The sequence below is a fragment of the Salmo salar genome, chromosome ssa12 (genome assembly GCF_905237065.1).
Source record: "Salmo salar chromosome ssa12, Ssal_v3.1, whole genome shotgun sequence".
NCBI classification, from domain to species: domain Eukaryota; kingdom Metazoa; phylum Chordata; class Actinopteri; order Salmoniformes; family Salmonidae; genus Salmo; species Salmo salar.
The window spans coordinates 67,167,686-67,181,740 of NC_059453.1; the positions used below are offsets into that span (position 1 = coordinate 67,167,686).

Below are 14,055 nucleotides of genomic sequence, written 5' to 3' on the forward strand. Positions count from 1 at the left end.
GGCACTGTGCACAGAAGGCACACTGCTGAGTACAGTAAATCTCTGTGCTGACCCATGACACAGTTTTCTGAGATGAGTGAAATCTCCCTCTGTTCACATTGTCTCTCTCCTCATCTGAGTGTAAAAGGCCAGTGACGTATGATTTATTGTAAGTGGTAGAGCTTGACCAGAAAGGCAAAACTGTTGTTTAATGCCTTCTATCCTCAACAGATCACTCAGCCCGTGCCAGGAAACGAGACCTGATGCCTTTTAAACTCTCCATCCTTCACCAGCATAGTCACAAAGCTAAGGTCTTACGTTGTAGAAATGCCTTATGATCACATGGCCTTCACAGTCAAATCCCAAAGTGACAAATAATGTATTTTCATGGCTCAGATTTGCATGCCAATTGTCACTGGCCATAGAACAAAAAGAACACCTGACACCATCTATTTTTGAGTCATACTTGACAGAAGCTGGGCGAGCTAAATTGTGCAAGAGGAAGTCAACTTGGAACATCCATTTGTTCTCTATTTCTAATCCACCCATCTCTTTCTAAATCCAATGGAGTTTGCCATTTTTAACCTTCACTTTTGCCCTCTGATTCATCCTAATTGGATCTAACGGTTCCCATGGGAACGCCAGAAAAAGCCCTACCCAATCCCAACCTGACTGCAAGACGTGAGGTTTAGCGTGGGGGAATTAGGGAGGGCTAACACCAGAGAGGACAGCTTCCCTTATTCCCCAAGCAGTGATTGTCTGACTGTGTGTCAGTATACATCTCCGGTGCCCTCATCCTCCAGTCACCAACCACAGACTGAGGCCAGGATCCCCTGTTCCCAGCCCCCACCTCTGCCTCCCTCTGTCCCTGTCTCCCAGTGCACCCCTCAGACGCCGGGAGCGGCCGGCTGCATTTCCGTACCACACAGGATCTTGGCTTGAAAGAGTGATAAAAAAAAAGTAAAAAATGGGAGCCGGAGGAAGTGTCGAAGACAAGGCATTAGCCGCAAAGTCCAAGGAGCTGGAAAAGCAGCTGGCGGAGGATGCAGACAAAGAATCCAAGACAGTCAAGCTTCTGCTGCTTGGTAAGGAGCTGTTGTGCGTGTGGGGCTTCTTCTGAAAGTGCAGAAAAGTAGAATGGGGCCCTCAACTGGCTTATGGTCTGTTAGCATATAAACCTGAACAGTGTCTGATGCAAATGCTTAGGATAAGCATAATCTTCTTTAAAAAACTGAAAAAAAGATATTGGTTGGAGATGAGAAACTACAGTATGTGCCCTGTTCTTGGAGAAATATTCACACCGCTTTTTTTCTTGTCAAAGTTGGGGGGCATTGTATTGGAAATTGCACAGCAATAAAAGTTACAAATAGTTTAAGTTTGAGGTTTTGCGATGAGGCAGCCATACCAACCTGTATGAGCTTAAGCATAATATAAGATTTACATTGGTAGGTTACACTAATGACAACATTTGTGAATATTCACTGGTGAAGTTGGCATAGTTGTTGTGAATTCTTTAACACTTTGATATGGTCACTTGATCGATGGAACTCTTTTCTCAAGGTCATTCTGGAACATTTTCAGTAGCTAAATAGAAGCTCTTGTGGAAACACCTCTGAAATGATCAGAATTTGGATAAATGTAATACGCTTTTCCATTTGTGTAACACTTCCAGACTTGTGGAAACTTGCCAATGCTGAAATGGTACATTCAAAAACGGGCTTAACCTATTAGGAATATTCAAATCAGGACTCTAGCGTTGGTCCTGATATTGTATCTAAGTCTCAGGTATATATGAAAAGAGCTTAACAGTAAAAGTTATTAAAGTAGTTCATAATCTGTTATATACTGTATTGGTGTTCTGTCTTTGCAAATGAACTATATTTGCACATTCAACATGACCCATGTCACTACAACACAGTCTGGATGCAAACAGATAAACATGTCAAGCTGAAAGTAGCTTACATTAAATCAGATAAGCCCAAGAGTGACTGCTGCTGTTACCTCAAGACTGAGATGAGAAATCGTAGGGCTTGTGAGGTCAGAGGTGTAAAAAAACACCATAGTAAAAGGCAATAACATTTCTATTGACTGAAACATCAAGTTCTCTCATACTGACATAATCTGTATGACAGTCGTTACTGTAGTATAGGGTGTATGGGATAATTTAATGTTTCTCAGCAGCAATAAAGTTAATAGCTGAGTAAGTTCACCTGAATGGAACGTGTTGATTCATAACTAGGCTACTAGAAGGGAAGTTGTAAGTCTATTTCTATATTAGTGACATCAATATACATTTTGATCCTGAGAAAGGTCTGGAAAGTGTAAAATATGGAGCGTTACTTAGCAGGGAATCAGATTAGTGTTAATGTTTGGTTCTGAAAGGATTGGAAGAGCCCTATGTTGTCTTCATAGGTTATGAAACCAGGCTTATATATTTCTGTATAAATGGCCAAGGTTAGGAATGTTGACATATTAGATGCATTTTTTCAATACAGTATGTAAAACAATGAGCTGTAGATACGTGTCATGAGCTCTGGTTATAAATAGCTTTGTGAGAGTTCAGGGGCAGGATTTAGTAAGCTTTTCTCATAGGATCATGGTAACCCAATTATGCTTTCTTTCCTGCCACTTAGACTCCCTGTAATCATTTCTCTAGCACTGGGTTACAACATGGCCCCACCTTGCAAAATGCATTATCAAATGCTAATTAGTAATGTCACAGAGACAAAAAGTAAGGGCCAAGCTAATTGACAAGGGCCAAATAGAGCAATTCTGCAATTCTGAGGAGCCAAATACAACAAGTACCAAGCCACTAAAAGGTTGCAGACTATAGAGTCAACAGAGGACTACCAGAGAAACTCAGTTGGGTCAACCATCAGAGTAACCAGAGCAAGCAGCAACAAAAGCTCATTAGGATCAATTACAGGAGCCAATTACTATCTGGGCCATAGATCATGCATTTACAATAATGGAGCAAGAACGTCCACCTGAGTTTACAACAGATCAAAGATGCAGATGTTACATCCAGTACACCATAACCCCTGTCTACACCCCTCACTAACAGTAAATAGGGGCCATGGTCCACATTTTAAACTAAACCAATGAGATACAGTGGCAGCTGAAGCAATTGGTCAAATATTGACACATTGCAAAAGTGAAGTCCTGTGAAATGGCTGACCCACAATCCAGTTGGCAGTACTGCAACCATAACATTGTGAGTTGAGGCTCTGTGGACGAAAATCAGCAATTAAATGCCATCAATCCTCATGTCTCATGTTGCTCCTGCAGAACACAACACAGATGCAACACAGCCAACTCTCTGGCAGAACTATGGAGTAACAATTACTAAACACAAAGTTGTTCTGCATTTTGAATGACATGTATGTGAAACATCTCTAACATCTCTATCTATCTCTAACATCTGGGGTGGCAGCGTAGCCCAGCGTAGCCTAGTGGGGTACAAGGTACAAAATCTGTTGTTCTGCTCCTGAACAAGGCAGTTAACCCACTGTTCCTAGGCTGTCATTGAAAATAAGAATTTGTTCTTAACTGACTTGCCTAGTAAAAATAAAATATTACTTTTGTCATATTCAACAACATTTGCTGTCAGAGCATGTCTTGGGTGCAAGAACAGTGACTACTCAACCCTTGCTTAAAAAGAAAGAAGCAATTGAACATTGCCTTGGCAGAAGGACATTTTCTGTAGCTCCATGGGTGAGCCACTTTATCTGATACACGGTGCCATCTTCTGGTTCTAAGCTGAAGTTGGGAGATGCTTCAGGTATCAATGACAGATTAGTATTTACAGTATTATTAGGCCAACAGTTTATTTCTGTGTCAGCCCATTTTAGTATTTTCTTTTATCGGGAGGTAGGGATTCAAGTGATAGGTATGAGTTTAAACTAGGTCTCTGTTTATTTAAAGCAGTTTTAAAACGAGATTGGTGTTGAAGTTTTTTTACAGGATGAAAATATATTCTGCTTTTTGGGAAACATGGAACCTCAAGATACCATCAAAACAACCATGAAATCAGAGATGCAATTGCTTACAGCCATTTGGCACAAATAAAGCATGGATTAGTGAAGACGTGTTGCAGAGACAGCCCATTAAGCACGGATCGACACTACGTTTTGGACATCTTGTTTTGGTCCTGTCTGGACCGGCGATCTTTTACTTTGTGTGGTCCGGACAGCCTTGATTTCAACGTCGGACTGAACCGAATCTTAACCAAGTTTCACAAGTTTGGACAACACAGTACAGTAGAGCACAGTACATTACAGTACAATACATAACATCTAAGTATAGTACAGTACAATAGAGCACAGCAGAGCTCAGTACATTACAGAACAGAAAATAAAAGTACAGTACAGTAGAGCACAGTAGAGTGAAGTACAGCAAAGTACAGTATAATGCGCTCTACTCTAAGGTACTCTACTGAACTAAACTGTACTGCACTGTGCCCTACTCTACCGTAATCTACTGAATAAAACTACCGTCCTGTACTTTGCTGTACTGGGCTGTTCAAACTTCTGAAACATGACCTAAACATCTATCTGTTCAGATTTCACATTTGTATTTGTTTGGGTGCCGAGTTTATTAGAATAATACCCAGCAAGGTATGCAAGTGTTTGTTTTTACATTTACATTTTGGTCATTCAGCGGACGCTCTTATGCAGAGTGCATTCAACCACGGTAGATAAACAACAACATATCACAATCATAGCGACAACAAAAAAGATCTGTAACTGTTGCTGAGAATGTTATTGTAGTTGAAGTGGTCTGTTGGATAATTCTGTAGGTTGGACTACTTTGAACTTGCCTGGCTGACTTGACCCATGTCACTCACAGCGCAGGAAGAGTTGTGACACACATTAACATTTGTTAATGCAATATTTGTTCAGAAAATGCGTGACGGGTTTGATTGGTTCTCTCAAATGTTTTTTTGTTGAAAATCCAACTGTTGTAATAGAAGGGGGTGGAGCTTAGGGGCTGTGTGTGACTGAGCAAGTGGGTGTTTGTGAGAAAGACACAAAGGAGAGCCAACCAGTAAAATCACAGCCACCTTTCATTATTGGCACATTGTGCTGACAACATCAAAAGAGACATTCAAGACTCTGAAGTCAGGAGGACTTTGAGAGTTAGGTGTTAGCCAGACAAACTTTGAACATGTCGTTGCCAGTTTTAAAGCTTTTGATCTTCAGTTGGCTCCTCCTTCCTTTATGGATTTTAAAATAATTGTGATATAATGCTTACTTCATTGTGCAGTGGAAATTTGTCCATAGAATCAATGACCAAAAAATACGTATTTTCACGTCTGTAAATTATGTATTTTCAACTTTCATTCAGAACCAAACATGAACCTGATTTCAACATCCAGAAAATATGTATTTTCAAAGTCCGGAAAATACAGTACCAGTCAAAGGTTTGGACACAGCTACCCATTCAAGGGTTATTATTTTTATTTTTTTTACTATTTCCTACATTGTAAATAATAGTCAAAACTAGTCAAAACTATGAAATAACACATACAGAATCATGTAGTAACCAAAAAAGTGTTAAACAAATCAAAATATATTTTAGATTCTTCAAAGTAGCCACCTTTTGCCTTGATGACAGCTTTGCACACTATTGGCAATCTCTCAACCAGCTTCATGAGGAATGCTTTTCCAACAGTCACAAAGACACGGCGGTTGGAACCAAAAATCTCAAATTTGGACAACTCAGACCAAAGGATAGATTTCCACCAGTCTAATGTCCATTGTTTGTGTTTCTTGGCCCAAGCAAGTCTTCTTATTTTTGATGTCCTTTAGTAGTGGTTTCATTGCAGCAATTCGACCATGAAGGCCTGATTCACGCAGTCTCCTCTGAACAGTTCATCTTGAGATGTGTCTGTTACTTGAACTGTGAAACATTTATTTGGTCTGCAATTTCTGAGGCTGGTAACTCTAATGAACTTATCCTCTGCAGCAGAGGTAACTCTGCATCTTCCTTTCCTGTGGTGGTCCTCATGAGATCCAGTTTCATCATAGCGCTTGATGGTTTTTGCGACTGCACTTGAAGAAACTTTAAACGTTTTTGACATTTTCCGTATTGACTGACCTTCAAGTTTTAAAGTAATGATGGTCTGTCGTTACTCTTTGATTTTTTGAGCTGTTCTTGCCATAATATGGACTTGGTCTTTTACCAAATAGGGAAATCTTCTGTATACCACCCCTACCTTGTCACAACACAACTGATTGGCTCAAATGCAATAAGAAGGAAAGAAATTCCACAAAATTAACTTTCAACAAGGCACTCCTGTTAATTGAAATGCATTCCAAGTGACTACCTCATGAAGCTGGTTGAGAGAATGCCAAGAGTGTACAAAGCTGTCATCAAGGCAAAGGGTGGCTACTTTGAAGACTCAAATATAAAATATATTTTTAATTTGTTTAACACTTTTTTGGTTGCCACATGATTCCATATGTGTTATTTCATAGTTTTGATGTCTTCACTATTATTCTACAATGTAGAAAATAGTGCAAATAAAGAAAAGCCCTGGAATGAGTAGGTGTGTCCAATCTTTTGACTGGTACTATACGCATTTTCAACTTTCATTCAGAACCGAAAATTAACCCGATTTCAACGTCTGGAAAAAACACATTTCACCTTCTATTTAAAGGATGGGCAACTGGCTGTTTTATTGTCACATACATTGGATAGGTGCAGTAAAATGCGTTGTTTTACAGGGTCAGCCATAGTAGTACGGCACCCCTGGAGCCTTGCTCAAAGGCACATAGATTTTTCACCTCTCGTATTCAAACCAACGACCTTTCTGTTACTGTCCCAACGCTCTAACTGCTAGGCTACCTGCCGCCCTAATAGTAGAATAGAGGTGCACAATTTCGAAATTTGGTTGTGCATCAGAGTTTTCCTATTGTTATGTCAGTCACTGACAGTCACTCAGTTAGCTAAACATTTTAGTCTAGCCGGCTATCTAGTTAGTCTAGCCGGCTATCTAAACGTAGTAATCATGGTTGAATTACCGACCGGTGGGCCCTCATTGATTTTGTTAGTCACTTTCACTCAGATATAATATAAAAAACTGGAAAAATGTCCCTCCACCCTATGGCAACGTGTATAATTGCAAAATAAATGCTGTAAAACTGCAAAAATACATCTCCGCCCCATGGCAAAATGTGTAGAATTGCAGCAAACTTGCTTTAAAATTGCAACATGTTCTCAATGCCCCATGGCAAAATGTGTAGAATTGCAGGAAATTAACTCATTTGTCTCTACGCTGTCAAGAGGGGGTCCACTAAAATGTTTTGCTCACAAGGTGGAGAGGTCAACAAAATTCCACTTAGTGCCCCTAAAAGGCTATAGGGTTGGCTCTGACTGCATGTGTGGGTATGAATGTGAGTACACAGACCCGTGAGCCACTGCGGCTCCTCATGATGAGTTTTCCTGGAGGCCCCCACCCCCATCAAAGTTGCCTATCCTTGGTTCAGAACCTAAAATGTACCAAACTTCAACGTCTGGAGAGAATACGTCTTTTCAACATAATTTTGCCTACTGGGAGGCTTCTGGTTATTACCTTAAACCTTTACCTACACATGAGTAAGAGAATAAGCAGCAACAGAGTGTAGAGGTAAACCAACCATCCTGCAGAAATTAAACAGTTGTGATAACTGACATCAGGTCAAGAAGACAGAGCAGTGACGTCTTCGCTTATCGGACAATCCTCTGAAAGGCTTTTCAACCCCAGGCCTCCTTACCCAAGGCCTCTAAAATCCCTCCATTTAGCCCTGAGCTAATAAGGTCACTGGCCTCTGCTAAACCATTGGGACAGATGTCAATCACATTAGCCATAAACCCTTTCATACACCCAATTCAAAATAGTCAGGAATCTTAGATGGCCCCCTTGAGGTGGCGTGTGGAACAACAAATTAGCTCGTGGTGACAATCTTGTTTGATATAAACCCAGAGTGAAATTAGTTTACTGGTATTATCACATAAAAAGTCACTGCTCATCTAAGTCTGCCCTATGGCCCAGAACTTGTTTACACTATTCCCATTCCCCCCACTAAGTGTGTTGTTACAGTTCATGCAGAGAAATGGGCCAAGCTGTTAGTGTAGTGTGTAATGGGAAATATCCTATCGGATATGCAATGATACAAATGCAACAACAACATGCAGAAACAAAGCTAAACACAAAACAGAAGATCATGATGGAACGGATGTGAAAGAACTGTAACTGTCAGTTTTGCAACACCACTGAATGCTTGTCATTTCGTGTGTCTAAAAGCACTGGATCTGTGGCAGTGGAGGGGATGGGCAACTGCTGAGGTTCCTCTTTCACTATGTGCCATCATTATAAATCTCTTTGCTTATGCTATGTTTCGGCCCTTGGGTTCCCTTTAACCAACTACAGAGTGAATGATGATGTGTTTGTACGTGGGAAAGCCCTTGTAACATATCTACTTCTTATTTTGTTTTACCAGGTGCTGGTGAGTCTGGGAAGAGCACAATTGTTAAGCAAATGAAGTGAGTATAACAAAACAAACGCATTGCATCTCTCATTCCTCCTCACTCACATGCAGGAAACCTTGTCCAAATACTGTAACATCACTCTAAAAGGTGTAAACTGGGTGTTCAACAAGATGGACTAAGTTAATAGCTCATAATCACAACAAAATTAACCATAATAGAATAGATTGTGGTGGCTACAATTGACATGTACCCTTACAGAACAAAACACTTGCTGCAACAAGTACCAGTTCTTTCCACTAGTGATTGTTGGTATGTATTTATTTGGACAGTGAAGATAAACGTTTAATTTGGCTCTATACTCCAGCATTTTGAATTTGAGATCAAATGTTTTCACCTTTTATTTTAGGGTATTTTCATACCTGTTTAGAAATGAATGCACTTTATGTATCGAGTCCCCACATTTGAAGCGGTCATAAGTACACTTTATATACACAAAAGTATTCAAATGACTGAATTTGACTATTTCAGCCACACCTGTTGCTGATAGGTGTATAAAAATCAAGCACACAGTCATGCAATCTCCATAGACAAACATTGGAAGTAGAATGGCCTTACTGAAGAGCTCAGTTACTTTCAACACAGCACCGTCATAGGATGCCACTTTTCCAACAAGTCAGTTCGTAAAATGTATGCCCTGCTAGAGCTGCCACGGTCAACTGTAAGTGCTGTTATTGTGAAGTGGAAACGTCTAGGAGCAACAACGGCTCAGCCACGAAGTGGTAGGCCACAGAAGCTCACAGAATGGGACCGCAGAGTGCTGAAGCGTGTAAAAATCATCTGCAACACTCACTACAGAGTTCCAAACTGCCTCTCGACGCAACGTTAGCACAAGAACTGTTCATCGGGAGCTTAATGAAATGGGTTTCCATGGCCGAGCAGGCGGATACAATCCTAAGATCACAATGTGCAATGCTAAGCTGGAGTGGTGTAAATCTCGCCGCCATTGGACTCTGGAGCAGTGGAAACGCGTTCTCTGGAGTGATGAATCCCACATCACCATCTTGCAGTCCGACAAACAGATCTTGGTTTGGCAGATGCCAGGAGAACGCTACCTTCCCGAATGCATAGTACCAACTGTAAAGTTTGGTGGAGGAGGAATAATCGTCTGAGGCTGTTTTTCATGGTTTGGGGTAGGCCCCTTAGATCCAGTGAAGGAAAATCTTAATGCTACAGCATACAATGACATTCTAGACGATTCTGTGCTTCCAACTTTGAGGCAACAGTTGGGGAAGGCCCTTTCGTCTTTCAGCATGACAATGCCCCTGTGCACAAAGCGAGGTCCATACAGAAAAGGTTTGTCAAGATCGGTGTGGAAAAACTTGACTGTCCTGCACAGAGCCCTGACCTCAACCTCATTGAACACCTTTGGGATGAATTGGAATGCCGACTGCAAGCCAGGCCTAATCGTCCAACATCAGTGCCTGACCTCACTAATGCTCATGGCTGAATGGAAGCAAGTCCCCGCAGCAATGTTCCAACGTCTAGTGGAAAACCTTCCCAGAAGAGTGGAGGCTGTTATAGCAGCAAAGGGGGGGGACCAACTCCATATTAATGCCCATGATTTTGGAATGAGATGTTTGACCAGCTTTGGTCATGTAGTGTATTTAAACAAATTCACTTATAATGTATTGCATTTAGTCAAATGTTTAGCATTTGGTCCCATATTCTTAGCATGCAATGACTACATTAAGCTTGTGACTACAAACTTGTTGGATGCATTTGCAGTTTGTTTTGGTTGTGTGTCAGAGTTACAGATGCACATAGATCATGCCCCCAAAACATACCTCTCGCCATTACCAATAACAGGGGAGGTTCATATTTTTGGTGGGGTATAATATTTATGCTTCTTTTTCACTCATCATTAATGATTGTGTGTAATCATGGTAGCATCCACATTAATGTAGAAACATATTCTATTCTTACTTACAATAAAAGTGACTCCAAAATGACACAATACATTATTTACCATGCATTGCTTTTGGGCACAACAATCCAAAACACAACCAAAACAAACTGCAAATGTATCCAACAAGTTTGTAAAGTCACAAGTTTCATGTAGTCATAAGTGAATTTGTCCAAATACCATCAAATGGGAGGACTAGATACGTAACATGCTTTCATTTCTATACTGTAAAACAGATATATATGAATATACTCTCAATTAAAAAGTGACATTCTGTACTGTCACCTCATATAAAACATTTGATATCAAATCCAAAATGCTGGAGTAGAGCCAAATGAAAAGTTATCTTCACTGTCCGAATAAATACGTAGGGGAGTGCATAATGCCAGTTGTATTTCAAACTGTAATTACAACCCAACTGTTTTCTTCCTCTTATGTTGGGTAGAATTCTCCATCAAGGTGGTTATACCAAAGAAGAACAATTGGAGTTCAGGGCAATCATCTATGGTAACATCCTGCAGTCTGCTCTGGCCATCATCAGAGGCATGGAGATGCTGTCCATTGACTTTGGATCACCAAAAGGAAGTGTGAGTCCCACTCTGCATCTTTAACCCCTTCTGATCCTCCAAACAGACAATGACACACACTGATAGACATTGACACACCGGCAGAAGTTTCGGTAATTGCACGTTATTCAAAAAGAAAGAACAACAATACATTGTTAGCTTAGCTAATTAGCTACTTTAGAATGGAAGGAAATTGAAGTTTTAGTAGCGGTAAAACTCACCATTTGACTTCATGGTGCAGGAAGACGGGCAGAAGCTGTCCAACCTGTCAGACTCCATTGAAGAGGGCTCCATGCCCCCTGAGCTGGCTGATGTCATCAAGAGGCTGTGGAGTGACACTGGTGTCCAGGCCTCCTTCGAGAGAGCAGCCGAGTATCAGCTCAATGACTCTGCTGGCTAGTGAGTGTCACAGCAACTGTTATAGTCTGTTATGACAGTCATATCTTTGCTGGTACGTGTGAGAGTGATTATGTGGGCCTGGATGTATGCTAAACTGAAATCTCGCTAAACAGCTACCTTGGAGAATTGGACAGAATCACAAAGTCTGATTACCTGCCCAATGAGCAGGATGTGCTGCGTTCTCGAGTCAAGACAACTGGTATCATCGAGGAGCAGTTCTCCTGCAAAGAGCTGCATTTCAGGTGAGGGAATGTTTGCCAAGCATGGGAGACCACAAGCGGCCAGTAGTGGATCTCTACATCCTTGTAGCGTGTTAATTCCCTTTGATCTTGGGTATGATTTTGCACAATCATCGGTTAAGTCTGTAAAGTCAGATGTTAACATCTCACTTCTTTAACTTCTCTTCTGACAGGATGTTTGATGTGGGCGGCCAGCGGTCGGAGAGAAAGAAGTGGATCCATTGTTTCGAGGGTGTAACCTGCATCATCTTCTGCGGAGCCCTCAGTGCTTATGACATGGTGCTCGTAGAAGACGATGAAGTGGTGGGTTTGGTTCTACAGTTGACCTCTGAAAGGTCCAATAGTTTGTAACAGTTGTGGCCCTTTATGTCCAAATGTACTTTTGTACTGTTTACTTCCAGTTCTCTTTTTTTGCTGTGATCCGTTTGGTAAGATTGAAAGAGCACCATGATTTCTGATTCTAACTGAAGAGTATTTTCTCCAGTCTGACTTTGAAGTAAACAATGGATTATTCAGTCACAAGGTTACAGAACTCTACTGTCCCATCACATGTTAAAGTCCCTAAGGACATAGCTCAGATGACTGAACAATATGATTGCTTCACAGTCCTATGCCTGATACCACCACCCCAGTTCAAGCACAGAAGACATGTAGTGTTTGTGTGCTAGCCAAAGGCCCAAAATAGGAAGCAAGATCATATCTTTGGTTTAAAGTAGTTATTATACTAATCCAGCCTGAGGGAGGCTGGATGAAACAGAGATTGTTGGCACTAACTTTCATCCTCTTCTCCACAGAACCGTATGCATGAGTCGCTCCACTTGTTCAACAGTATCTGCAACCACAGGTTCTTCGCCACCACCTCCATTGTGCTCTTCCTCAACAAGAAGGATCTTTTTGAAGAGAAGATCAAAAAGGTCCACCTCAGCATCTGCTTCCCAGACTACGATGGTAAGAGTAACCACAAGTAAAAACAGCATAGTACGATTTCCCACGAGCAGGAATGAAGGAAATGTTCTGTGTCTTCTTCTGCAATATGATGTAGCGGCAAGATACTAGACAACAGAATATGTACTGTCAATTTCATCACCTACAATTTTAAACAAATGAGAACCACTTTATAAGCTGCCCGCTTTCTCTCCCACTAGGCCCCAACACGTATGATGATGCCAGTGACTACATCAAGAAGCAGTTTGAGGAGCTGAACATGAAGAAGGGTGTCAAAGAAATCTATTCCCACTTGACCTGCGCCACGGACACAAAGAACGTCGAGATTGTGTTCGGAGCCGTGACAGACATCATTATCAAAGAGAACCTAAAATCTTGCGGTCTGTTCTAAGCAGATACACAAAGAGGTACAGTAGTTATTGCGTTGGTTCTTGAATTCCAAATCGACGCCTAGCCTGTACATAGACACTTCTACTAGATTTGGACAATCAGATAATAGACTTGCCTCAGACTAGGTGAAATTTTCACCATGATGGATACATCCATCCAATCTTTTCAGATTTAAAGTGCCTCAAGGGTAGGTTAAATTTGGAATTCAGCATCTTATTCTTTTGTTATTTTTTTGCCTAAAAAAATGTAACTTTCTTCCTCACAGATTGTATTTTTTCCCCTCATCCCTTCACTTGGATTCATGTTGAAGTTGAGCAGTAGGAACAGAAGGCACAACAGAAGGCTTTGTAATATCATAAGACTCTTCAATTCTACACTATCCCTTCATTCCTAACTCCCAACACACTAAATTATGAGTAATGAAGGCAAACACTAAGAAAACAGCTCCTAATTTACTCCAAAGGGAGTCAACACACATGTCCAACAAATCGAACAAAGATGGCAACATGTTCCTCGCGGAGACAATGTGGATGATGTCCTTTAGATGGAAATGTGGATAAGAAGTCAGAAGAACAACCGAATGAACACGTTTGATATAGGTACTTTATTAGATAGTCTGGGTTATTTCTGGCTCTAAAATGGTTTGTGTTGAGGAAAGTGTATAAAGCTGCTCATGGAATCCAATTGATAAACTTATGAAAGGATACATTTTGAAGTGATCCATCTTACTCAACATGGTCAGAGTGAAGTCCTTTCCAGTAACATTGTTCTTGCCCAATGATTATCTAGTTCTGTTTGGATATGCTTACTGTTTCGCACCAGATGTAACACAGTAAAAAGTTTTTCAGCTAATTTCAATCAGCGAGTTCAAATAGCTGGAATTTAAGAAAAAAGTACCATCAAAACAAGTTAGCAATGTATTTTGTAAATAGGGGAACTTAAACATTAATATTCAAATACATTATCAAAATGTTCAACATCAGTGACATGTTTAGTGATGTGCATGTATATTCCATTTTGACTACTGACAAATGAACCTGTAACTGACCTGTCTTGTGAAAGATAAACATAAAAAATAAAAATGTACACATAGCAACTGCAA

General features: G+C 40.7%; 1 protein-coding gene across 1 annotated transcript; it reads left to right on the forward strand.

Moving 5' to 3' along the window:
- The first annotated feature begins 710 nt into the window (after positions 1 to 710).
- Positions 711 to 14,055, forward strand: LOC106565670 (guanine nucleotide-binding protein G(t) subunit alpha-2). The gene is made up of 9 exons (XM_014133022.2): positions 711 to 1,064; positions 8,463 to 8,505; positions 10,860 to 11,001; positions 11,222 to 11,379; positions 11,493 to 11,621; positions 11,792 to 11,921; positions 12,413 to 12,566; positions 12,764 to 12,970; positions 13,219 to 14,055. Exons 1-8 carry the CDS (start codon positions 947 to 949, stop codon positions 12,952 to 12,954), a joined length of 1,065 nt encoding a protein of 354 aa, XP_013988497.1. The 5' UTR covers positions 711 to 946; the 3' UTR covers positions 12,955 to 12,970; positions 13,219 to 14,055.